The sequence below is a fragment of the Entelurus aequoreus genome, linkage group LG05, assembly GCF_033978785.1.
Source record: "Entelurus aequoreus isolate RoL-2023_Sb linkage group LG05, RoL_Eaeq_v1.1, whole genome shotgun sequence".
Taxonomy (NCBI): Eukaryota; Metazoa; Chordata; class Actinopteri; order Syngnathiformes; family Syngnathidae; genus Entelurus; species Entelurus aequoreus.
The window spans coordinates 43,045,955-43,071,588 of record NC_084735.1 but is presented as its reverse complement, the minus strand read 5'-3'; the positions used below and the strand labels follow the sequence as shown (position 1 = coordinate 43,071,588).

At 40.7% G+C, this 25,634-nt stretch overlaps 1 protein-coding gene across 2 annotated transcripts in view; it reads right to left on the bottom strand.

Annotated features, from left to right (window-relative positions):
- Positions 1–184: 184 nt before the first annotated feature.
- esrra (estrogen-related receptor alpha) overlaps positions 185–25,634 on the bottom strand; it is a 42,053-nt gene continuing 16,603 nt past the window's right edge. For both annotated transcript variants that reach the window (XM_062048143.1, XM_062048144.1), the window contains 6 exons: positions 19,234–19,617; positions 12,710–12,826; positions 12,473–12,586; positions 11,976–12,143; positions 9,342–9,611; positions 185–2,538 (listed from right to left, as the gene is read on the bottom strand). In XM_062048143.1, coding sequence (XP_061904127.1) covers positions 2,285–2,538; positions 9,342–9,611; positions 11,976–12,143; positions 12,473–12,586; positions 12,710–12,826; positions 19,234–19,612 — 1,302 coding nt within the window. In that variant the 5' untranslated portion in view covers positions 19,613–19,617 and the 3' untranslated portion in view covers positions 185–2,284. The remainder of the gene's footprint in view (positions 2,539–9,341; positions 9,612–11,975; positions 12,144–12,472; positions 12,587–12,709; positions 12,827–19,233; positions 19,618–25,634) is intronic.

Below are 25,634 nucleotides of genomic sequence, written 5' to 3'. Positions count from 1 at the left end.
TTAAAAAAAAAATATATATATTTTTTACAATATATACAAGTCCCCACACCATTAGTTTGGGGACCCCTGGATTAAGGTGTCTGTACTTCAACATGAATGTGATCAAGTTTAGCAGTAAGAAGTGACACCAGTAAAATGAGGTGTTATTGTTGTCTTATTTATTTCATGGTGTAAAGCTCCCCAAATAATCCACTCCCTGTTGGCTCAAACAGTAGACTGTATCACTTTTATTCACAGTGATTTTAATGTAGACTAGTTTTGACAAGGACACCAGAACAACTTTTTTAAAATCTAACTGTAAAAGAAACCAAAACTGACACAGAAATTCACAGTCAATAACCCACATGAAAATAAAGTGGTGTCAACAAACAGTAAATTGAGTAAAAAATAGAATTTAATCATTTAAATAGTCTGTCAAAATACAAACATTGCTTTCAGCTTCTAAATGATTAGTGGCTATTTGTCGCAAGTGGCGAAGTTAACTGTATACAGTGTCTATACAAGGTAATTTATTGTATTGCTAATTTATATTCATGTACACAGAAACTAGAAATACGCTTATCATTGCACCTGCAAGACAGCAAATGAACCCTGGTCCAATCCGTAGTTGAATTCAGTGACCTCCACTTGAACATTTACATAAAACATACAGTATTAATATGACGATTTATTTTTTTTTGATGTAAAATTATGTTTTTTAAACATGTGTTTCCAAATTCGGTTCTCACAGGACAGACATTTGTCCAACTTCACAATATTTAATGACTTCCAAAATCCAAATTTAAACGGACAGGTCAGAAGATCTGAAATCAAAAGAGTAGGGAGCAAACATGTCATTTTAATCCATGTAATGACGTCTTGATGGTCAGCTTTTCAAACCGCATTGCTTACAGTAAAACACAAGCAGTATTCCTAACGTCCTAGACTAGGATCTTTTAAATCTCCGTCTCATAATTCACTTACTCCATCATACACATCCAGAAAGCCTAGAAAGGAACATGTATGAAATTGTCACATTTGCTGGCTTTAATGACCTTACATTCTAAAATGTATTTCACTGTAACCATCAAGTGATTAATGGCACTTTGGCCAATGATGAATATTGTTTTCAGGAAGTCTATACATTGAATGAAAATATTCTTATGACAGCCCCTTATTTTGAAAGTTTACAATGCGATAAAGAGGGCTGAGTAGAGCTGTGGAGTATGTAGTCAATATTCGATACATAACGTTGCATATGTTGCATTTCTAGTTGCCCCTGAGCCCATTGCAGGTGCTTTAAAGTAACACGTACAAACACAAAAGATCACACATTGAAGCAACTCTTTCCCTACTGCAGAAAATGCAGCTAAATAATATGATGGCCCGCAGACCATTTTCAGGAGCAGCATTGCTAAGGTCCATAACAAGGTAAGATCTAGTGAAGTCGGCCAAGGAAAAAAATAGCAAATATGTTGCCACACTGTCGAAGTTTAGCTTGTTGGCTGCGACTGCAAATGGAAGCCTTTTTTTCCCTACGTTCCAGAAGGATTAACAAACAGAAGTAGTGGATTTTTATGGACATTTTTTAAATGTGCACCTCTTCTGGTTCCCAACTTCCCACATTCTTAATAGCTTTTCTCTTCCCAAGTCCAAACCAGTCTACGGCTGGAATAAAATAACATACTTGGGGTCCTGAGAGTGGGGGGGGGGACACAACTAGACACACAACTAACTAGGATGTAACTTACTGTATTATCCACATCTTAAGGTGACAGACAATGATCAAGTCATTATATTGCTTTTAACGTATTGCGAGAAAGTCCGAAAAAAAAAAAAACTGCCTACAACGGCGCACTAAGCTATAGCAGACGAATGCACCCTGTGTACTAAAGTGGACCTTCAAGTCCTTGCCGGATGTATGGCTTTCATGAGTCACAAAGTTCAAAAGCCACATGACTGCAGTCAGTTCTTGCTACTTCCATGTTCTCCAGTGGTTATGCAATTGCAGAATGATGCCGTGATGAAACACACCATGGAAGCCACTGCAAAGAACTTGGCATTCTTTAGTATTTCCACACATTTTGTGGATCTTGAGGGTGCTTGCCTGAAGTCCGACGGCGACAGCTTTAGAGCTGGCAAAGTCTTTCTTTTTAAACCATTTCTCTCATTGTGTAAGGGGAAAAAAACCCTTCCTCATGAATAATTCTCAAATAACACATTTCCTTTGTGACAAACAACTCATCCACTCAAAGACTAGATAAGAACACTGCTCAGTCTCTGTGTCATCCTGATGTGCTCTCCTCTAGGGAGAGTCCATCATGGCTTCAAGCATCTCCAAGAATAGTTTGTGCATGGGTATGCCGCCACGCGTCTTGATGCTATAGAATGTAGTCAGAGCCCGGCCGGCGGTCTGTCTGAGGAGCGGCAGCGTCAGGAGAAGCCGTCCCGCTCGCTGGGGATCGTCTGGGCGGCGCTGGCACTCCAGCTCCAGCAGGGTCTGGTGGAGGAGGTCCCGAAGCTTCTGCACAGCTTCCATATCCTCGATGTAAACAGAGTCTGACGGAAAAAAACATAGTAAGCTAATGTGTGTAATGTTTATTTTCTAAATCTTTATTTACAAAACAGTGGATGTTAACTGCCAGATGACCTGCAGTTGACTGTAATTACTTCTACGTGTGCCCGTACATACATGTTGGGATTGTAGCAAACAAAAGCATAACGTTTTCAAAAGACTCAATCTTCTGTGTAGTTTTCATTTGTTGTTGTATTGAAACACAAACTCAAAATACAACCAAGCGCATATCCCCTACGTTATTGGGTTATTATCTGGATGCATTATCTCATCCGTCTTAGGGACTGAAGCACATACTGTAAGTCTCTGTTAACAGGCTAAAACGTTTGTCGACCATGCAATGGTACTTTAATTTTCGTACGCCCCATTTTTTGTATGATCCAAATGACAAACATTTTTTGCTTTTGTTTTCATACATCATCTCATCATACAAACCCCGTTTCCATATGGGTTGGGAAATTGTGTTAGATGTAAATATAAACGGAATACAATGATTTGCAAATCATTTTCAACCCATATTCAGTTGAATATGCTACAAAGACAACATATTTGATGTCCAAACTGATAAACATTTTTTTTTTGCAAATAATCATTAACTTTAGAATTTAATGCCAGCAACACGTGACAAAGAAGTTGGGAAAGGTGGCAATAAATACTGATAAAGTTGAGGAATGCTCATCAAACACTTTTTTGGAACATCCCACAGCTAATTGGGAACAGGTGGGTGCCATGATTGGGTATAAAAAGAGCTTCCCCAAAAATGCTCAGTCTTTCACAAGAAAGGATGGGACGAGGTACACCCCTTTGTCCAAAACGGCGTGAGCAAATAGTCAAACAGTTTAAGAACAACGTTTCTCAAAGTGCAATTGCAAGAAATTTAGGGATTTCAACATCTACGGTCCATAATATCATCAAAAGGTTCAGAGAATCTGGAGAAATCACTCCACGTAAGCGGCATGGCCGGAAACCAACATTGAATAACCGTGACTTTCGATCCCTCAGACGGCACTGTATCAAAAACAGACATCAATCTCTAAAGCATATCACCACATGGGCTCAGGAACACATCAGAAAACCACTGTCACTAAATACAGTTCGTCGCTACATCTGTAAGTGCAAGTTAAAGCTCTACTGTGCAAAGCGAAAGCCATTTATCAACAACATCCAGAAACGCCGCCGGCTTCTCTGGGCCCGAGATCATCTAATAAGATGGACTGATGCAAAGTGGAAAAGTGTTCTGTGGTCTGACGAGTCCACATTTCAAATTGTTTTTGGAAACATTCGACATTGTGTCATCCGGACCAAAGGGGAATGGCATTGGTAACTTACACATCTGTGAAGGCACCATTAATTCTGAAAGGTACATACAGGTTTTGGAACAACATTTGCTGCCATCTAAGCGCCGTCTTTTTCATGGACGCCCCTGCTTATTTCAGCAAGACAATGCCAAGCCACATTCAGCACGTGTTACAACAGCGTGGCTTCGTAAAAAAATTAGTGCAGGTACTTTCCTGGCCCGCCTGCAGTCCAGACCTGTCTCCCATCAAAAATGTGTGGCACATTATGAAGCGTAAAATACGACAGCGGAGACCCCGGACTGTTGAACGACTGAAGCTTTACATAAAACCAGAATGGGAAAAAATTCCACTTTCAAAGCTTCAACAATTAGTTTCCTCAGTTCCCAATCGTTTATTGAGTGTTGTTAAAATAAAAGGTGATGTAACACAGTGGTGAACATGCCCTTTCCCAACTACTTTGGCACATGTTGCAGCCATGAAATTCTAAGTTAATTATTTGCACAAAAAAAAAAAAAAAGTTTATGAGTTTGAACATCAAATATCTTGTCTTTGTAGTGCATTCAATTGAATATGGGTTGAAAAGGATTTGCAAATCATTGTATTCCGTTTATATTTACATCTAACACAATTTCCCAACTCATATGGGAACAGGATTTGTACAACCCGGGATGTAACGATATGAAACTTCATTTCACAGTTACCATTCATATCGCAGTATTGTCAAAAAGTACTTACACACACTGAAATGTTTTGACAACATTGCTTTTTTAAAATATAGAGTTAGAAAACCCACTATTTTGCATGTTTTGTGTTTCGTATGCTTCACTGATTGTGTTTTAGTCTTAGTATTTTATTTGTTTTAATGGCTAAACTTTTATTGTTGTAAATGTTGGTTTGTACTGCAGTCACTTATTTAAATGAAAAGTGCGTAACAAATCAAATCTATTAGTATTTATTATTTCCTACTCTGTTCAGCTGTCCTTGAACGCACTGTCTCGTATTCTCTTAGTATAGAACAATCACAGCTTGTAGGTTCAATGTGCACACTTGAAGAGCTTAGTTGCTATATAAGTTTAGATTGGTGTATGACGTGCCTGCAACTTCAGGGTCCCAGGTTCGATCCCTCCTTCTGCCATCACTGCCGTTGTGTCCTTGGGCAAGACACTTAACCACCTGCTCCCACACTGGTTGAAATGTAGCTTAAAGATGTAGATTATGGGTTTCACAATGTAAAGCGATTTGAGTCGCTGGAGAAAAGCGCTATATAAATGTAAATTCCATTCACTTCTTAATGGGGAAAGACAATGTACCTTTTTTTTATGTTAGCATTTAAGAGTTTTATCAAAGTGCGGTTATCGATCTCGTTCTTTTGATCAATTCAAAACGGTAATACCGGTCGTCGGGAGTTTTACGGCGGTTATCATTATTACTGTTTATTGTTACATCCCTACATACGACCAAACATTGCACTCAACAAACTAGTACAGGGTTATTTAATTCAAGCCTGGGAATGACACCAAACCGTCTCTTGAGTTCAGTTCAAAACTTAGGAGAGACTAAACTTTTTGCAGCAGATTTCTAAAATCACCAAAGCGTTGTCACATAGATGATCTTTGACTAGCTGTCTTGCAGAAAGTCCTTAAAAACAGCAGAGTGCTCCTGTTGTATGGAGGAACTTGGACCTGTGTAAACATATTGCTTGTGTTTTGATTTATAACTGGGCATGTTGTAAAGTAAAACGTTTATGGGAAGGCAGATCCTTGTTTTGACATTTCACCATTATGAGAGTCAGCATCCTCTGCAGTGGACACGTGTGTTTTACAGTAGAAAATAGAAATGGACAAAAACAAATGTCTGCTGCAGAGGACGCTAGTTCTCAAAATAAGAATATTAGTGAAGGGAGAGTTACTGCCCCTCGGTCCTTAGCTTTCAAAGCCCTAAATCACTAGTGATTTAGGGTTATATAGCTCGGTTGGTAGAGCGGCCGTGCCAGCAACTTGAGGGTTCCAGGTTCGATCCCCGCTTCCACCAACCTAGTCACTGCCGTTGTGTCCTTGGGCAAGACACTTTACCCACCTGCTCCTAGTGCCACCCACACTGGTTTACATGTAACTTAGATATTGTGTTTCACTATGTAAAGCACTTTGACTCACTAGAGGAAAAAGCGCTATATAAATATAATTCACTTCACTTCACATATAAACTTTGATTGATTGATTGAAAGCAATGTGGCACTTGAATTAGTCAGTTTGCATGTGTATCATTCAGCAGAATCGAGTGCCAGCCCTTTGATAAACGTGAGAAATACTATTAAATTTAAGAAAGAACTGATAGCACAGAACGAACGTGGTGCCCGTGTGGCTATGCCCACAGCCTCTCTGCTCATCTTCGGAAACAATAATCTTTAGTGAAAGGTAGGAGTCTGAAATGTTCATTTATGTAATGTATATGTATTTTGCATTGTTTCCTGCATTTAAATATATAATTAATCTAAATAATATGGGTTTGCGTTGGATTTTTCAATATTTCTTATTAGAAAAATTGCTTTGGTTTTTGTACGGTTTGGATTAGGAATGGATTTAATACCAATAACTTGGGTAAAGTCGTACCTCACCACATCGCACTTTTCTAAAGCATATTTTACAGCACGATGTAACAGGGGTTGGTTTGTGTTTTACAATACGAAGGTCCTGGGTTTGATTCCCGCGCTCAGGGTCTTTCTGTGTAGAGTTTGCATGTTCTCCCCGTGACTAAGTGGGTTCCCTCCCGGTACTCTGACTTCTTCCCACATCCAAATACATGCACCTGGGGATAGGTGGATGGGCAAGACTAAATTGGCCCTAGTGTGTGAATGTGATTGTTGTCTGTCTATCTGTGTTGGCCTTGCGATGAGATGGCGACTTGTCCAGGGTGTACCTGGGATAGGCTCCAGCACCCCCCGCAACCCGAAGAGGGACAAGCGGTAGAAAATGGAGGAATAAAGCATATTTTACAATCATGTCCTAAATTAAGTATTTTTAAGCATAAAAAGGCAAAACAAAAAGAAAATATCAATATTGAAGTAGTCTATAGGCCACTAGAGAAGACTAAGCCAATCCGAGTGTGCTGTTCAGTATCAAAGCCACTGATTGGCTCATCATTCAAAGTTTACTTATATAGCTCTTAATCAAAAATGTCTCAAAGGGCTGCACAAGCCACAACGACATCCTCGGCTCAGATCCCACATCAGGGAAAGTAAAAAATTCAACCCAATAGGAACAACGAGAAACATTGGAGGGATCCGGCTCAGACAGCATTTTTATATTGGATTAAGAGTGTAAAGGTGACTAAAGAGTGTTTTTTAATGTCTGGAGACCTCTCATACTTTAAAAAAAAAACATATTTAGAAGGGCGTTAACAGGTTTGTTAGATATACCCTAGCTATGAAAATATTTGACTTATAATAATTCCTACTTTGCGGAAATTTATTTGTTGTCATGTCCGGAACCAATTAACAGCAATAAACCATGGACGACTGTCCCTAAAGATAGCATTATTTAACACAAGAATCAGCTAGAGAAAAAATGGCACATAAAATGTGACCTACTATTAACAGGACCCTAACCATAAAACCAAATTTTGTGTTCCTCAAGACTTAGAAAATTGCGATACATCATTTCAGATTGCTACATGAAAACTTTCTGGCTCAGTAAAATTCTGTGAAAACTTAACAAAAAGTTCTACATTGTAGTTTCTCTCTCGCTGGTTACAATTGAATGAGTTCTGCTTTTAAAAGGATGCTTATGCTACTTTTGGTAGTTTATTTGGAGGTATTATTATAGCAGTATGCTTACATCATACTTAGACAAGAGTCTCTAACATTTGCCAAAATAAAAACATCAGGGAGACATATTTATGTATATGTACATGGGAGGCGCCAATTTCTAGTTTTCAACTAAATTTGACTGAACACACAAACTTTTGAAAATATTTTGACAAAGTTATGTCCTATCAAAACCAAAAAAAACTGTTGCAACCAAACAATGACGAGCTGACATCGTTCATAAACAGGTGATCATTCAGTTAGATGTTTTTCCAATGTTATGGTTATTCATATTTAGCTACGAGATGTAAGAATAGAACAAACATCTCACAAAGTGCAGGACATTATTAGATCTTACTGTGTATTCAGGATTTCTACAGTTATCAGCTAAAATGTAATGTCCATGTCCTACTGCATAAAATATAGTCAAAAGCTTACAATTGTCTTTATACACACAGTTGTAAGCTTTTGACAATGATAACCTTGAATATTGGAAAAGTTGGTTCGCAAGACTGTTTAATCTGAGAATTGTATGTATTTATCTTTCTGTAAGGGTAGCAACAGCTGACAGTTGTGGTGGTAACACCAGAAGTGGCTTTTGTTGGTCATGCCAAAGAAATTTGGCAAAGTTAACTGCTGCCTGCATTTAATCACCAAATTGTGATCAGCTAGTAGCATTTATCATTTCACTGCATTGATGCCCATTGAGCAAAGTTTGAAGGTCTTTTTGCACATACTGCAGAACATCTTTCAGGGTTTACAATCGATGGGCTTTAACAAAGTTTTGGAAAAGTTAGCCAGCCAGTCACTTTGGCTGAAATTTGCAGTTTACCATTTTCCCAACATGTATTCATTTACTCGCTTTTGGCACAGCATGAGCACGTTCACAGGATGTAGCATTCCAAGCATCCAGTGTTCTGACTTCATGCACCGGCCATAGACAATAGCCAATTAAAAGGTTCTGTCTGTCAATCATCACACTGTACTTTCAATCAAAACTATTCATCAAAATTATTAAAGGGAAACTGCACTCTACATGAACATCTGATTCTGAATTAGTTGATTAATACAATATACCCAGAAGTCATTTTTTAAAGTGTATCTCTTTAAAATCATGTGCTCTAAAAAGGCTTATAATATAAAAGGTTTTATGGAATAATAAATGCACATCAGACTAAGAATGCAATTGATGCATGTGTCACGTGAGGTGCCTGTGTCATGACCGTATAAAGCAGTCGTGTATGAAACAAGCTGAGCTTCTTCATTAAAATGACAGGTGTCCCAGTTAAGGACTACATGCTAACAGTGATGAAAGAATGGCAAAGCTATTTGATTTTTCCGTCCAGCAGAGTGGCTGCTATGGAGGCAGCACTTTTCATGCCTTCAGACCTTAAAAGACCTCTTGTTTGAAGGCCGGAGGCAAAAAAAAGCATACAGATTTAGCAATTTGATTTAGAAATTTATCGATGACCACAACATTAAGTTATTTTTCATTTATGGTTTGATTGATTGACTATCGGCCCAGTCCTATTGTATTACATTTTAATGCCTCTGGACATCGTATTTAATGCTTTTTATTGCCATTTAAGACCCTAATTTTCGCAAAATCCATTTAATGACTTAAAATGCACCACGGAAACCCTGTTACTGCATGTGAGTGTCTATATGCACAGATATACGAGTATACCTGAGTTAGTTAGCGCGATGGCTTTTAGCATGACAAACTCCTCTCGGTCCACATTAAGGGTGCGGAAACGTCGGGCGAGTTGACTAATTGCTGCATTTAGCTCCGTCAGGCCTGCAACACGAGACATTTCCTCATCTAGGACAAAATCCTCGGCAAAGACAACCTCATCTTCACAGCCAAGTGAGCGGTACGCCACACCCAGCACCAGCACCTCCAGCCAAACCGACTGTAGCACAGACATCTGGTCTGCCAGCGACAGCGACAGGAAGCCTGGGGGGGAACAGAAAAAGCAGGAGAGTGAAGGATCTGAATGTTAACGAGGAAAACTGGCAACGGCCTCTAATTTGAGAGTGAACTGAGACAAGCACTGGCAGCAGGGCTTTAGAGTACCCCAATACTGAGATCCACTTGATGCTCATACCTCTAGCATGCAGAGTAGAACATTCTATGGTAGGACTATCAAGATATTTTCAAAATAAATCACAACATACAGCACATTTTAATCAACACAGGTAGTTTATACTCCATATAGAGCAGGGGTGTCAAACTAATTTTAGCTCAAGAGCCACATGGAGGAAAATCTATTATCAAATGTGGGCCGAACAGGTAAAATCATATGATAACTTAAAATTAACTTAAAATTAAGACAACTTCAGATTTTTTTTTCTTTGTTTAAAAATAGACCATTAAAATTCTGAAAATGTACAAATCAAAATGTTCTTTGTTTTCACTTACATGTTGCAGTTAATAATATTCTGTCTTCATTTGTTGTTATTTATACTTTCTGAATAAATGATGTGATAATGTTCATCAGTCAACTAGATGGAATTAACTCTGGCAGAGTTTTAAAATGCTCCCATTGGTGTTAATTTTAATCTATTAGAAGATGAAATTAATAATATCAAAATCAAGTTACAGGATTTTAAAAATGTGATTTACTAATTTTCCTTAACTGATGTACTAACATCATGTGGTTATTTATTAACATATATACCATCATCTACAACAAACATTGTGAATTTGGACCAATTTCATAAAGATCACATGAAGTTAGAAGGGGATACATATTATATCAGCAAACTATTTATGTGCGCCCAGAAAATGTGTCCCCATGCAGTCATAAATACAACACATATGGATTATCGAAAGCATTTGGGGGGGGGGGGGGGGTAGAAATGTCACAGCTTACATTATCAACAACATCATTGACAATCAAGGCATGAACGTAACAAGCCACATTTTATATACTATGACTAATAAGTACCGTAAATACGAAGCATCCAAACACGAAATTGTTGCCTCTATTCTCCTATTTTAACACAAACATAGTTCTGCCCCCTCTGAAGTCATGCATGCTCTGGTGCAGGGGATGAAAAAAAAATTACTAATGCAACACATTTAGAACAGCAGTTTCTTTCATTCAAAAATTTCAGCTCATTTTTATACTTAGCCAACTCATCTTGCGGGCTGTAACGGACCTGTTCAAGGGCCTGATCCGGCCCGCAGGCCGTACATTTGAGAGCCCTGATATAGAGTCTAACACTAGATCTGACCAATCTAAGTCTACGACTGAAATGATAAAACCTATTTGGATGAGAGGCAAAACAAAACGTTTTCTAAGACAAACGGAACAGTCTAGTAGCGATTGATTAAATGCCCCGAGAACTCCATATAAACATTGAGAAAGATGGTTGCCTCCTTAAAAATAGATGATGTTTAGGTCGGGGCGGATACATTTTGCTGGACGATATATTGTCTCACAAATGATTACAGATAAACAATATTGTCGGCATTATTTTCAGACCAAATTAAGCGCTGATGTAATCATAATATATAATAATTATATTGCAAGTATTCCTTTCAAATGCAAAAAACTTTGACTTCTCATTAGTTTTCTTTTTACCATTACAATTGGAAGGTCAATGATGTCTAATTATCCTAAATCATCCATCCATCCATTCAGTTAAACAAAAATAAAATAGACTCGCAATCTCTGAAAAAAAAAAAATTGCACTTCAACATGTGCAGTTGTTCCTCAGTTGGAAAACTAGGTCAGTTTGTTTTTTTTGGTATCACTTCACAACAAATTGGGCATATGTGCTCGTTCATCCATGTTAATAGGCTCATCATTCTCGCTTGTTTGAAACTAAATATTCCCACCTAGGGACATTTGGCTTAGCAATCATCTTTTTTCCTCCTAATTGTTGCTACCTCATGGTGCTTCTCACTAGGTAGTCATGACTAGCGAGGCTCTCTATCCGTGCATCCTGCGTGTGTAAGCGGGCGGTTTTGCCGCCGTCCACAGACAAAGATTGTGGATGACTGACAGGGGGATTCACTCTTATTTTTTTAAATTGAAAATTCTGCTATTGCTTAGGTGCTGAGAGCAATGCACAGAGTGAACTCTCTTGTACCTTGTTTAAAAAGGGAGAGACAAAGAAAACACACACGGACATGGCAATTTATCAATGACGGCAAAGATATCAAGTTAATTTTCACTTAATGTTTGATTAATTTATTTATTGGCCAAAGCTTAGTGATGTTTTCTATTTGTTTGGTAGAAAACAGATTATATTAACTTCAATTGTCAAGCATCACTAGCTTCCCAGTTCTGTTGCCCCCTGCGCCTCTTACCTGGAATGTGTTTGGCCCAGCCAATGATGACAACCAGTTCACGGTCAGCAAGGTCACAAAGGGTCGTAAGTGTGCGCTGGGCTGTGTCAGGCTGGAGGGGGTCAGGCATGGCAAATAACTTTTCTGGCTCTGCGACTAACAGGTGAGACACAATGATGTTGGACGAACCTGTGGTACAAAACACAGCAGCACATCATCAGCAAGCATAAGTAGGGCTGTCAAAAATCCTTGATGTTATCAACAACAAGAAAAGATCGCAATAATCATGTATATATGCTGATTAATCACACAATTGATTTTTTACTTCAGCATACATTATAAAAAGCAAATCTTTAACGTGTAACGAACAAAAAATCAGGGCAGGGCGGTAGACAGCACTTTTTAAAAATAATTTTCACTGGGTTACAAGAGTGTACATTGTTTTTTTCCCCGTTTGTTTCAGTAAGTTAGTTCTAGTACAGTGAGATTGGTTTCTATTTGTAGATAAAAATACAAACCCTTTTCATTCTCCTTAGTCAGTGGCAGGGGAACACTCTGGTAAGTTGCATTCTCCACTTCAGGGCGCCTTTTGTATTTCTGTCGTCCACCTCGAACCCTATCAAGACGAACTCCTGCACCACAATACATGGGGAAAAAGTGTATACTTATTGTCCAGATGTAATAAAAAGATGCCCAGTGAATGGTCAGATAGTAAAAGTCCAAACAGCTTCTGGCTTTGCAGAAGTTACACTCACCTTCTTTCAGCATGCCCACTTTGAGGCACTTGGTGAAGCGGCATGCCTGGCAAGCCTTTCTGCGCCTTTTGGTGATCTCACACTCATTCGATGCGGGACAGCTGTATTCAATGTTACCTTCACGCAAGAACAGAAGATGAAAAGGTTATTAGGCAGACAGTGATTAATGAATACTTCAGATGAATGAAAATGACCTTCACTCTAATGCAATCTAACAGAATGTAAATATGAATGAATCAGCTGAATAGTTTTGAATTTGCATTTAAGCTTGTGAGATTTTTAGTCACTATTGCATCAATTTAACAGAATTATTAATTTAAAATATACCCCGCTCCAAGGATATAGTTGATGAATGTAAAGCAGGCACTAGACAGTAATTAAAACTGTTTTGATATATATTTGACTTACTTATGGTAAATGGTAAATGGGTCGTACTTGTATAGCGCTTTTCTACCTTTTTTTTAAGGAACTCAAAGCGCTTTGACACTATTTTCTACATTCACCCATTCACACGTTCACACACTGATGGCGGGAGCTGCCATGCACGGCGCTAACCGGGCCCATCAGGAGCAAGGGTGAAGTGTCTTGCTCAAGGACACAACGGACGTGACTAGGATGGTAGAAGGTGAGGATTGAACCAGCAACCCTCAGATTGCTAGCACGGCCACTCTCCCAACTTCGCCACGCCGTCCCCCGTACTTATAACAGCTATAGTCGTCCATCGCCACTTCGTGTTTCGAATTTTGAGGCTTCACTGTCGCGTAGACAAAGAGCAGCTCGAAGACTTCTATGGGAATGCATCAACAGGGACTCAGATTTCCCTCGCCTGGATGCGGGTCACCAGGGCCCTCCTCTGGAGCCAGGCCCGGAGTTGGGGCACAATGGCGAGCGCCTGGTGGCCGGGCCTGTCCCCATGGGGCCCGGCCGGGCACAGCCCGAAGAGGCGACGTGGATCACCCCTCCAATGGGCTCACCACTCATGGGAGGGGCCATAGAGGTCGGGTGCATTGTGAGCTGGGCGCCAGCCGAAGGCAGGGCACTTGGCGATCTGATCCTCGGCTACATAAGCTAGCTCTTGGGACGTGGAACGTCACCTCACTGGGGGGGAAGGAGCCTGAGCTAGTGCGCGAGGTAGAGAAGTTCCGGCTGGATATAGTCAGACTCACCTCAACGCACAGCAAGGGCTCTGGAACCAGTTCTCTCGAGAGGGGCTGGACTCTCCTCCACACTGGCGTTGCACGCAGTGAGAGGCGACGAGCTGGGGTAGCAATTCTTGTTGCCCCCCGGCTCAAAGCCTGCACGTTGAAGTTCAACCCAGTGGACGAGAGGGTAGCCTCCCTCCGCCTTCGGGTGGGGGGACGGGTCCTGACTGTTGTTTGTGCTTACGCAACAAACAGCAGTTCAGAGTACCCACACTTTTTGGATACACTCGAGGGAGTACTGGAAATTGCTCCCCCGGGTGATTCCCTTGTCCTACTGGGGGACTTCAACGCTCATGTTGGCAACAACAGTGAAACCTGGAGAGGCGTGATTGGGAAGAATGGCCGCCCGGATCTGAACCCGAGTGGTGTTTTGTTATTGGACTTTTGTGCTCGTCAGATTGTCCATAACAAACACCATGTTCAAACATAAGGGTGTCCATATGTGCACTTGGCACCAGGACACCCTAAGCCGCAGTTCCATGATCGACTTTGTAGTTGTGTCATCGGATTTGTGGCCTCATGTTTTGGACACTCGGGTGAAGAGAGGGGCGGAGCTTTCTACCGATCACCACCTGGTGGTGAGTTGGCTGCGATGGTGGGGGAGGATGCCGGACAGACCTGGCAGGCCCAAACACATTGTGAGGGTCTGCTGGGAATGTCTGGCAGAGTCTCCTGTCAGAGAGTTTCAATTCCCACCTCCGGAAGAACTTTGAACATGTCACGAGGGAGGTGCTGGACATTGAGTCCGAGTGTACCATGTTCCGCGCCTCTATTGTCGAGGCGGCTGATTGGAGCTGTGGCCGCAAGGTAGTTGGTGCCTGTCGTGGCGGTAATCCTAGAATCCGTTGGTGGAAACCGGCGGTGAGGGATGCCGTCAAGCTGAAGGAGGAGTCCTATCGGGTTTTTTTGGCTCATAGGACTCCGGAGGCAGCGGACAGGTACCGACAGGCCAAGCGGTGTGCAGCTTCAGCGGTCGCAGAGGCAAAAACTCAGACATGGGAGGAGTTCGGGGAAGCCTTGGAAAACGACTACCGGATGGCTTCGAAGCGATTCTGGACCACCATCCGCCGCCTCTGGAAGGGGAAGCAGTGCACTGTCAACACCGTGTATGGTGCGGATGGTGTTCTGCTGACCTCGACTGCGGATGTTGTGGATCGTGGAGGGAATACTTCGAAGAACTCCTCAATCCCACCAACACATCTTCCTATGAGGAAGCAGTGCCTGGGGAATCTGTGGTGGGCTCTCCTATTTCTGGGGCTGATGTTGCTGAGGTAGTTAAAAAGCTCCTCGGTGGCAAGGCCCCGGGGGTGGATGAGATCCGCCCGGAGTTCCTTAAGGCTCTGGATGCTGTGGGGCTGTCTTGGTTGACAAGACTCTGCAGCATCGCGTGGACATCGGGGGCGGTACCCCCGGATTGGCAGACCGGGGTGGTGGTTCCTCTCTTTCAGAAGGTACCGGAGTGTGTGTTCCAACTATCGTGGGATCACACTCCTCAGCCTTCCCGGTAAGGTTTATTTAGGTGTACTGGAAGGAGGCTATGCCGGATAGTCGAACCTCGGATTCAGGAGGAACAGTGTGGTTTTCGTCCTGGTCGTGGAACTGTGGACCAGCTCTATACTCTCGGCAGGGTCCTTGAGGGTGCATGGGAGTTTGCCCAACCAGTCTACATGTGCTTTGTGGACTTGGGGAAGGCATTCGATAGTGTCCCTCGGGAAGTCCTGTGGAGAGTGCTCAGAGAGTATGGGGTATCGGACTGTCTGATTGTGGCGGTCCGCTCCCTATACGATCAGTGTCAGAGCTTGGTCCGCATTGCCGGCAGTAAGTCGGACACATTTCCAGTGAGGATTGGACTCCGCCAAGGCAGCCCTTTGTCACCGATTCTGTTCATAACTTTTATGGACAGAATTTCTAGGTCTAGTCAAGGCGTTGAGGAGATCCGGTTTGGTGGTTGCAGGATTAGGTCTCTGCTTTTTGCAGATGATGTGGTCCTGATGGCTTCATCTGGCCAGGATCTTCAGCTTTCACTGGATCGGTTCGCAGCCAAGTGTGAAGCGACTGGGATGAGAATCAGCACCTCAAAGTCCGAGTCCATGGTTCTCACCCGGAAAAGGGTGGCATGCCATCTCCGGGTTTGGGAGGAGACCCTGCCCCAAGTGGAGGAGTTCAAGTACCTAGGAGTCTTGTTCACGAGTGAGGGAAGAGTGGATCGTGAGATCGACAGGCGGATCGGACGCTGTATCGAGCCGTTGTGGTGAAGAAGGAGCTGAGCCGGAAGGCAAAGCTCTCAACTTACCGGTCGATCTACGTTCCCATCCTCACCTATAGTCATGAGCTTTGGGTTATGACCAAAAGGACAAGATCAAGGGTACAAGCGGCCGAAATGAGTTTCCTCCGCCGGGTGTCGGGCCTCTTCTGTAGAGATAGGGTGAGAAGCTCTGTCATCAGGGTGTAGCTCAAAGTAAAGCCGCTGCTACTCCACATCGAGAGGAGCCAGATGGTGGTTCGGGCATCTGTTCAGGATGCCACCCGAACGCCTCCCTAGGGAGGTGTTTAGAGCACGTCCAACCGGTAGGAGGCCACGGGGAAGACCCAGGACACGTTGGGAAGACTATGTCTCCCGGCTGGCCTGGGAACGCCTCGGGATCCCCTGGGAAGAGCTGGACGAAGTGGCTGGGGAGAGGAAAGTCTGGGCTTCCCTGCTTAGGCTGCTGCCCCCGCAACCCGACCTCGGATAAGTGGAAGAAGATGGATGGATAAATGGACTGTTGCCTTTTTTTTAATGTGTATTTCTGTCTTAAATATCAAATCACAGTTCCTCACTGTTTTAATTTTGACTTTGGCCTGTGCATTTTTAAGCACATTTTACAGATTTTTGTCCTAAATCTAACCTTTTAAAGCATAAAAATGGATCAATTAACTTAGCGGTAAAAAACAAATCTGTATTGCACAGTAGATCATCCGGTTGCAGTATTTTCACAAGTTAGTGGTTTTAGTGTTTAAGAAAAGTGCATGTGCGTGCATGCGTGTGTGCGTGCATGCGTGTGTGCGCGCGCGAGGAATGGCCGATATAGAATAGAATGGTTTTATTGTCATTTCACTTAAAAAATACAAGCTTAATGGCCTAAAATTGTTGTTGCGATATATATTGCAGCCTCCTGCTAAAACGATATATTACTTGGTATATAAATGACAATAAAATAATTTCAAAACGGATTACAAAGGCTTCTAATTCAGATGCTGACATATTATATGTGGTTATACATTGTGTCATTTCCAGTTGTATTATTTTCTTAAAACTAATATTCGTCTTCAGTTCTTGTTAATTTACTGTTAAAAGCAGATTACTTTGTTTTAACATGGTTCTATCACCACTTATTCTTCCGCTGTTTGTACACTTTACATCGATTTTGGGCGATAATACAAATGTGGCTATCAATCCAATACCAAGTATTTACTGGGGCAGTATTGGTCAAACCAATGCTGATACTTAAAATTTTTAAGATCATTAAATTCATTTTTCATCACAGTTCTAATCAGATAAAAACACAGGATGCAGTGTTTGTAAACAATAACAAAATCAACAATCTAACCACTGTAGTATCGACCAAATAATTATATTATACTTGGTATCGTTGCTATCTATATTTGTATTGATCCACCCACCTTTGTTTACATTCAAGAGCTTTAGCTTACGTTTAGCATATCCTCCTATGGTGTGTAGTGTAGCATGTTTAGCTATTCCTTGTCCCCCAAACATGATACCTGTAAGAAAGTAGTTTATTTGCTGCCATGGAGGCAAAGATTGCTGACTTCGAAGTGGCTTTGTACCGTGGAGGGAAGTTGGCCGCTAGCTAGTATGCTACAGTGTTTTCGTTCAATTGTCACTGTCAAATTTGCAGACACAGCTGCGTCATCAACACACATCATCACAATTTTACAATTGTGTTGAAAATCATCGTCTGCCAAATTCATGTCAAATATGTAGTATATTGTCTATATCGCGCAATCCTAGAGCGCATGTGTGATAATCTATATTATTGTACATACCGCATTGTCTTATTTATGTCCTATATGTATTAAAAGTGTATTATAGGTCTTATTTTCTATTATTATGTCCACTCTATTGGGTAAAATGAGTGTAAAAGTGACTATAAGTGTGTTGTTTCAATTCTAGAGTGCTCTAATCATGTTTAAAAAATGTGATTAGTAGGTTGTAAACACTTTTTGTATGCTTTATAAAAATATTCTATTTATTAATAAGAATCCTACTTTTGCAGAAATTCACTTATCACTTTCAGGTCAGTAACCAATTAACAGCGATAAACGAGGGTTGTGTGGCCGCTGTAGTTGATATGGTATAAGGGCTCCAAATGTTTGCTGTCACATTGTAGAACATACAAGTACGACATATATTTGAATAAGTTTGGGACACAATTTAAAACATTGCTAAAAACAGAATACAATTGTCCTGTATACAAGTACATTACAAAGACAATTTAATATATGATCAATTGCATAACACATCGGAAGTATTTGTGGGGGGTTTTATCAACTACCATTCAGCATGTCACAGGTGTGAGGGGCGAAGCAGACATAATAATAATACAATGCTACGTTTGGGGAAAATTGTTGTCAGTGTAAATCGTTAAATCGCTGACTCTACAAGGTAAAGAACCTGCAATCCAAAGGCACAGTCGAATCAGCAACATCCACACACTTCTAAACGACAGGTTTCACTGGGAGGAGGTATGATATGTGAGTTTTTTGGAATTCTCAGAGTATGTCAGTGTGTGCATTATGGGTGATTGCCAACTTTTGCAGCCATTCAGTAAATCATATTTAGATTAAGATTAAAGATTAACGTACCAATGATTGTCACACACACACTAGATGTGGTGAAATTTGTCCTCTGCATTTGACCCATCCCCTTGGGGAGCAGTGGGCAGCAGCGGCGCCGCGCCCGGGAATCATTTTGGTGATTTAACCCCCCAACTCCAACCCTTGATGCTGAGTGCCAAGCAGGGAGGTAATGGGTCCCATTTTTATAGTCTTTGGTATGACTCGGCTGGGATTTGAACTCCAACCTACCGATCTCAGGGCGGACACTCTAACCACTAGGCTAGGGTAATCACTGTTAATTTAACATGACAAATGATATTTGTTCAAGCAGAGTACATGGCTGTATAGTAAATTAATAGCTAGTGGCCTGCTGCCCACACCACAGTTGTGTTTACAAATTGCAGTCAATTCCATCTATTAACTCACAAATCATTACATTGTGTCTTTAATATCATAGTGAATCCTAAATGTGGACTGTCGTACCTTGGATGGTTCTCTTAAAGAAGGCTTTGCAGGCCTCACAGGAAGCCACGCCGTAGTGGTAACCTGATGCCACATCCCCGCAGACCAAACACAGCCTCTTGGGTAGCGTGCTGAGGGCGTACTTGCAACGACCAGCTCCGTTTCCAGTGGATCCCTCATCCGCCCCATCGCCGCTTTCGTCTTTGAAGTGGCAACGCAAGGCTGGTGTGTAAAGCGGTGGTGAATAGCGCTTAGCACAGTCTCCCCTGGTCTCTCCACCTCCACTCTGGGAGGAATCGGAGGAGGCTCCTCCGGGACTGGTTCGCCCTCCTCCGCCTCCCTCCGGACTGCTCGGTTCTGCCTTGATGTAGACGTCAGACCGGCGATCCCTGGAAGACATGATGTCTGAAAGGGAAGAAAACATGTAAAGAAAACTTTAACTTAACATTGTCTAACACAGTGAACAAACATAAGTTGCAATCCTATTTTAAAGGTCTATAATAATATAGTGCCTAATAAAAATACTGAAAAAAATTAGTGTTTGCCACAGGACTGCAATGTATCTGTGGTGAGACGACACCATCTAATTTGCATAATTGGCCACGATGCATGAGAGTAAATAAAACATTGAAAGCATTGTCGCTTCTATATGTGTTTTATGTCAAAAGTAGGGATCCAGCACCGGATCCAGTACTTTTTTGGCACCAACCTAAACCAGGCCGGTGCTACCGGGAACCGATTCATGTAAGATCCAGCAGTGCCATGTTTCGGTGCTGGTGCAGGGGTTGAATCACATCTGGTTGTATTAGCACTTGAGTGGAGAACAGGCGATTCCAAAGCGGACATGCTCTTAGTAATCTTGCAATCCATCAATGCTTCTTGACAAAAACCCAAACATCATACCATGCCAAACATACAATATCATACCATGTCAAACATGCAGTCCGCAGAACGGGTTCAATCCGGCCCGTGAGATGAGTTTGCCAAGTGTAAAATTGAGCTGCATTTTTAAATTAAAGAAACTGCTGTTCTAAATGTGTCCACTGGATGTCGCAATAGCAATCCTGTTAGGCAAGCAAAAGTTTATTCCGGTGCCAGCAAGTATACCAAGCAAGAGGTACACGGTAAAGCGGGGCTGTGACTCCTCCCCCTCGACCCAACTTAAAACAAACAGGAATAAAATAAACAATTGGTAACCTCACTTAAAATGCACCATGAGAGACTGCACATTGATATAGAAAATTATTGCCTTCTTTGCAAATTTAAAGAAAGTGAACAGTGGTAATGAAAAGCTAGTTATTTGATACCTACTTACTTGAAGTGTTTTGTCAAGAGGGTAATTTGTAATTTATACATTTAGAGAATGTGCTTGTTCTATTTTTGGCCAAAGTAAAACAAAAAAAACAATCTGAAGTTGTCGTAGTTCTATTTTTAAGTTATTATGCCATGATTTTACCCATCCGGCACATGTGGGAGTAGATTTTCCTCCATGCGGTCCCCGAGCTAAAATGAGTTTGACACCCCTGCTCTTAAATGTGGCCCGTCTTTTCAAATGCGACACCGATGCAGATTACGCTTGCTGCAATATTTGTGACGCAAAACTCAAGGCAAGTATCCGGAACGCTTGCAATGTAAGGAAGCACCCGGTTAAACACAGGGTTTTTCTCATAGCTGAAGAGTGCGGAATTTTTGACTGCCAAGTTAGATGTACGGCTACAACTCCTGCACTTGGCACCTTTATCGACTTGGCTGCAGCCAGGGACGCGAGGGAAGAAACGCTGTTAACATTTGGTGACGATTACAGCAACATCATAATCATCTTCACCTGCTAGCCTAGTGTGTAAGAAGACGTTAGATTTGCATTTTAACTTGCAATAGTTATCATAGTCAGCTCGGTTCCTTCTACTGTACTTTATAATGTTAATGTAAAGCTTTTGCTTCACTTTCATTTGTAGTTTATTACTTTTTGAAAAATATTTGTCCATTTTTACTCAATCTTTTTTTGTTCATTTGTTTATAATTGAGTTGCCCCAATGGACCCCAAGCACATATCTTCCAGATGGAAAAAGAGCGGACTACATGGAGCCGGGTAGATATAGAGAAATAAATATGTTAAATTGAAACATTTTGAGATTTCATTATTACACAAATTAAGATTTATTACCACATGAACACACACAAAAGTACAGAAAATTGGTAACTTTGAGTACCGGTACCGGAAAACAATTAGTCACTGGTAACTTAGAATAGCCGCTAAGTTAGCAACAATAATTGCTCCTGCTATGTGCTGATGAGGTGTGTTAAGAAGCAGTTACTGTACAGCGTAGAGACTAGTTACAATAACGATAATTGTCATTTAAATTATAATAGAAGCAATTCAAAACAAGTTACAGGCAGCAAAAGTTTCTCCTTTGGCTGCTGGCTTTTGTGGTAATATGTTGCTTTATTTCCAGTTGTAATGTATTTTTTTTGTTACCTTACATACGCTATCTTAGCAGTTAGCAAGAGTCATACACATGAATTAGCACGATTGAACGGTAGGAATTAAACTCTCTATTGTGGGCCAAATACATACATTTTTATGGGATATCATGTGTATTGTGCAATCTTAGTAGGGAGTTGTAACAACAAGCTGCAGTCATGTACAGTCCCATTATAATGTGTTTATGAGGCAGGGAGTAACAGGCAGCACCAAATGTATTTGTGAGCAACACTGAATACCGAAATAGAAAAAATTGCATTGTGTTGAAAGAGCATTTTACTTTGAAAAAACAATGTATTTTATATTTAAGTTGACATGTTTACTATAAAAAATGCGGTATGTGGTCAAAGTGTAAATGTTGCCCAACATAGGTGAAAGCTCCCTGCCAATAACGTGTTTATGAATTTACCTATTGTGGGACTATTAAAGGATTATATCATCTTGTCAACAACTCCGACAATCACTAGTGAATTACTTTGCATAGCCTTTGTTTATTATTGTCACTGAAGTAAAAAGTAATCTACAGAGAAGCCTGTGCGCTTATCAGCTATTATTTTTAAGCCATGAAATAAACACATTAGCTTCAGCTCAATCAAAACCATTCGCACCTATTAAAAACTGCAATCTTTAAGCATGATCAGTGTGAAGTCTTTGTCACTGGCATCTTTGTAAATTAAAATAGCCAAGGTGACTGGATAAAGGTCACGCGGCTCATAAAGCGTGATCGCTCTTCACTTTCCAGGCGCATAAGTAATGTTCGTGTAAGGCTATAAGAGTGCTGCAGCAAAGTGCTTTCCTTCTCCTCGGTGTCTGTACTTAGAACCTCTCATACCTTTGAACACAAAAAGTAACAAAGCATTATATTAGCGAATACAGAAGAAAGTAATTTACATACCAACACAGTCCCCACTGACAATTACTAACAAATATGTTGACTACCACACTTAAGTTTTCTACAATCACAATTATAATACATCAAATTTAATTAAAAAAAGAACTAACTTGCTTCACAAGGAGTGCACCAAAAATACACATGCGTGTACACGCAATTTTGAAATAGGAGTAGTTTCATCATCTGATTTAGTTGTTGTCTATGCCGTGCACATTCCAGAGACTCATAGTAAAGCCAAATGTGTCTTTGACACAGGATGTCATAAAATCCAGTGGGGGCCAAGCAGGTGGGTTCCTATTTGTGTCATATTGTGGGCAAAGTTACACCTCAATAGACAGACAATATCAAATATCAAATTAACTATGACACAGTATGAATGGTGCAAAAGGTATGCGCTGTACTTCAAGCCAAGGTGGACATTTTGTACAGTCTTAATCTACTGCTGCTGTCCCAGAATAATAGATCAGTATGTGAGGATGAGGAGAAAAGTCCTCTAAATCACCTTGCTTGAATGCATGCACCATGCAGGCAAGTCACAACAATTGTGCTGATAATCTGTTCTCAGGAAGTACCTGTATGTTGAATGTTTTATTATTTTCATGCAGGCTTGCCACATAGTACCTCAACTTATTTATGGATTATAAGCTTTTGTTTTATATTTTTGTATTTTATTCCCAATAAATGTAGTTTCTGTTCAGCATAAAGCAGAGGTGTCCAAAGTGCAACCTGAGGGCCACTGCGGCCCCCAGTTAATTTTTAACAGCCAGCGGCACAGTTTAAAAATACTATTGAAAGAAAAAAAAATTAACTATTAAAAAATAAAAAATGTGGAATAAAAGAGGAAACAGTAAAATATAAATGGTACAAAGTTGGAATGTCAACTTTAATAACACAAAACTGCCATGCAGGCTGTTTTTTTTGCTCAAAAAATCAGGATGAATCAAAATCAATATTATAATATAGTAACCAAATTAAGGCTCCAATTACTTCACATCAAATATTCCACTTTTAAATATTTCTTAGTGAAAATATTGCATATTTTGTTAGTTTGCCATATAAAATACTAAGTTTTCTTCCAATCAATCAAAGTTTACTTATATAGCCCTTTATCACAAATGTCTCAAAGGGCTGCACAAGCCACAACGACATCCTCGGCTCAGATCCCACATCAGGGCAAGAAAAAAACTGAACCGTATGGGAACAATGAAAAACCTTTGACAAAAAGGGCATAAAACAAACAAAAAAATATTTTAAAAATAAATAAAAACTTTTAAACAACAGATGTATCTCAAGGTCAACATATGATCTAAGTGTTGAAAGTATTAAAAAAACAACAACTTATTTTTAACACTTTTATTAATAGGGGATGCTCAAGAATTCTAGTGAGATTTTTTTCAAGTTGTCATTGCTCAAAAAATAGTAACCAATTCAAATCAATGGTAATGCAGCTGAGATAGGCTCCAGCAGCCCCCGCAACCCCAAAAGGCACAAGCGGTAGAAAATGGATGGATGGGGTATGAATTATTGATGTATTTAAGGCTCAGGGGTTAGTGCATGTGCCTCACAATACGAAGGTCCTGAGTTCAATCCCGGGCTCTGGATCTTTCTGTGTGGAGTTTGCATGTTCTTCCCGTGACTGCGTGGGTTCCCTCCGGGTACTCCGGCTTCCTCCCACCTCCAAAAACATGCACCTGGGGATAGGTTGATTGGCAACACTAAATGGTCCCTAGTGTGTGAATTGCGAGTGTGAATGTTGTCTGTCTATCTGTGTTGGCCCTGTGATGAGGTGGTGACTTGTCCAGGGTGTACCCCGCCTTCCGCCCGAATGCAGCTGAGATAGGCTCCAGCACCCCCCGCGACCCCGACAGGGACAAGCAGTAGAAAATGGATGGATGGATGGATGGACATTTCTGCCATTAAAAAATGGTTTATTTGACAAAAAGGGCATAAAACATAAAAACATACGACAAATAGACCTGAAATTGATTTAGAGAATTAAGCGTTGAATATTAATAAACATCTATCCATCCTTTTTCTACTGCTCGTTGCTCTTGGGTACGGGCTGGGGCCTATCCCAGCTGCATTGGGGCGGAAGGCAGGGTACACCCTGGACAATAGGACTCATTTTTACATTATGACTGATGCCCTTTTTGGTCTCCGGGACCAAACTTGAGGGGAGCCCTAAAGGCTAAAAAAAATCTGAAAAATGTATTGGTTTTGAAAATTAAAAATATCAAAAAGGCTCTTGCATATGCTTTTAATTTTTCAGTGTGCAGCTCTCAGTGGAAAAAGTCTGGCCTAAAGCTTTAAAATGACATGACCACGCAGGATCACATGCCCTATGTAGTAGGGCTGCAAATCTTTGGGTGTCCCACGATTCGATTCAATATCGATTCTTGGGGTCACGATTCGATTCAAAATCTTTTTATTTCTCGATTCAACGCGATTCTCGATTCAAAAACGATATTTTCCCGATTCAAAACGATTTTCTATTCATTCAATACATAGGATTTCAGCAGGATCTACCCCAGTCTGCTGACATGCAAGCAGAGTAGTAGATTTTTGTAAAAAGCTTTTATAATTGTAAAGGACAATGTTTTATCAACTGATTGCAATAATGTAAATTTGTTTTAACTATTAAATGAACCAAAAATATGACTTATTTGATCTCTGTGAAAATATTGGACACAGTGTGTTGTCAAGCTTATGAGATGTGAGTGTAAGCCACTGTGACACTATTCTTTTTTTTAAATAAATGTCTAATGATAAAGTCAATGAGGAAGTTTTAATCACTGCTATGTTGAAATTGTAACTAATATTGATACTGTTGTTGATAATATTCATTTTTGTTTCACTTCTTTTGGTTTGTTCAGTCTCGTGTTTGTGTCTCCTGCTTTCAATTGCTCTGTTTATTGCAGTTCTGAGTGTTGCTGGGTCGGGTTTGGTTTTGGAATTGGATTGCATTGTTATGGTATTGCTGTGTATTGTTTTGTTGGATTGATTAATTACATTTTTTTTAAATGAAAAAATAAATAAATACATTTAAAA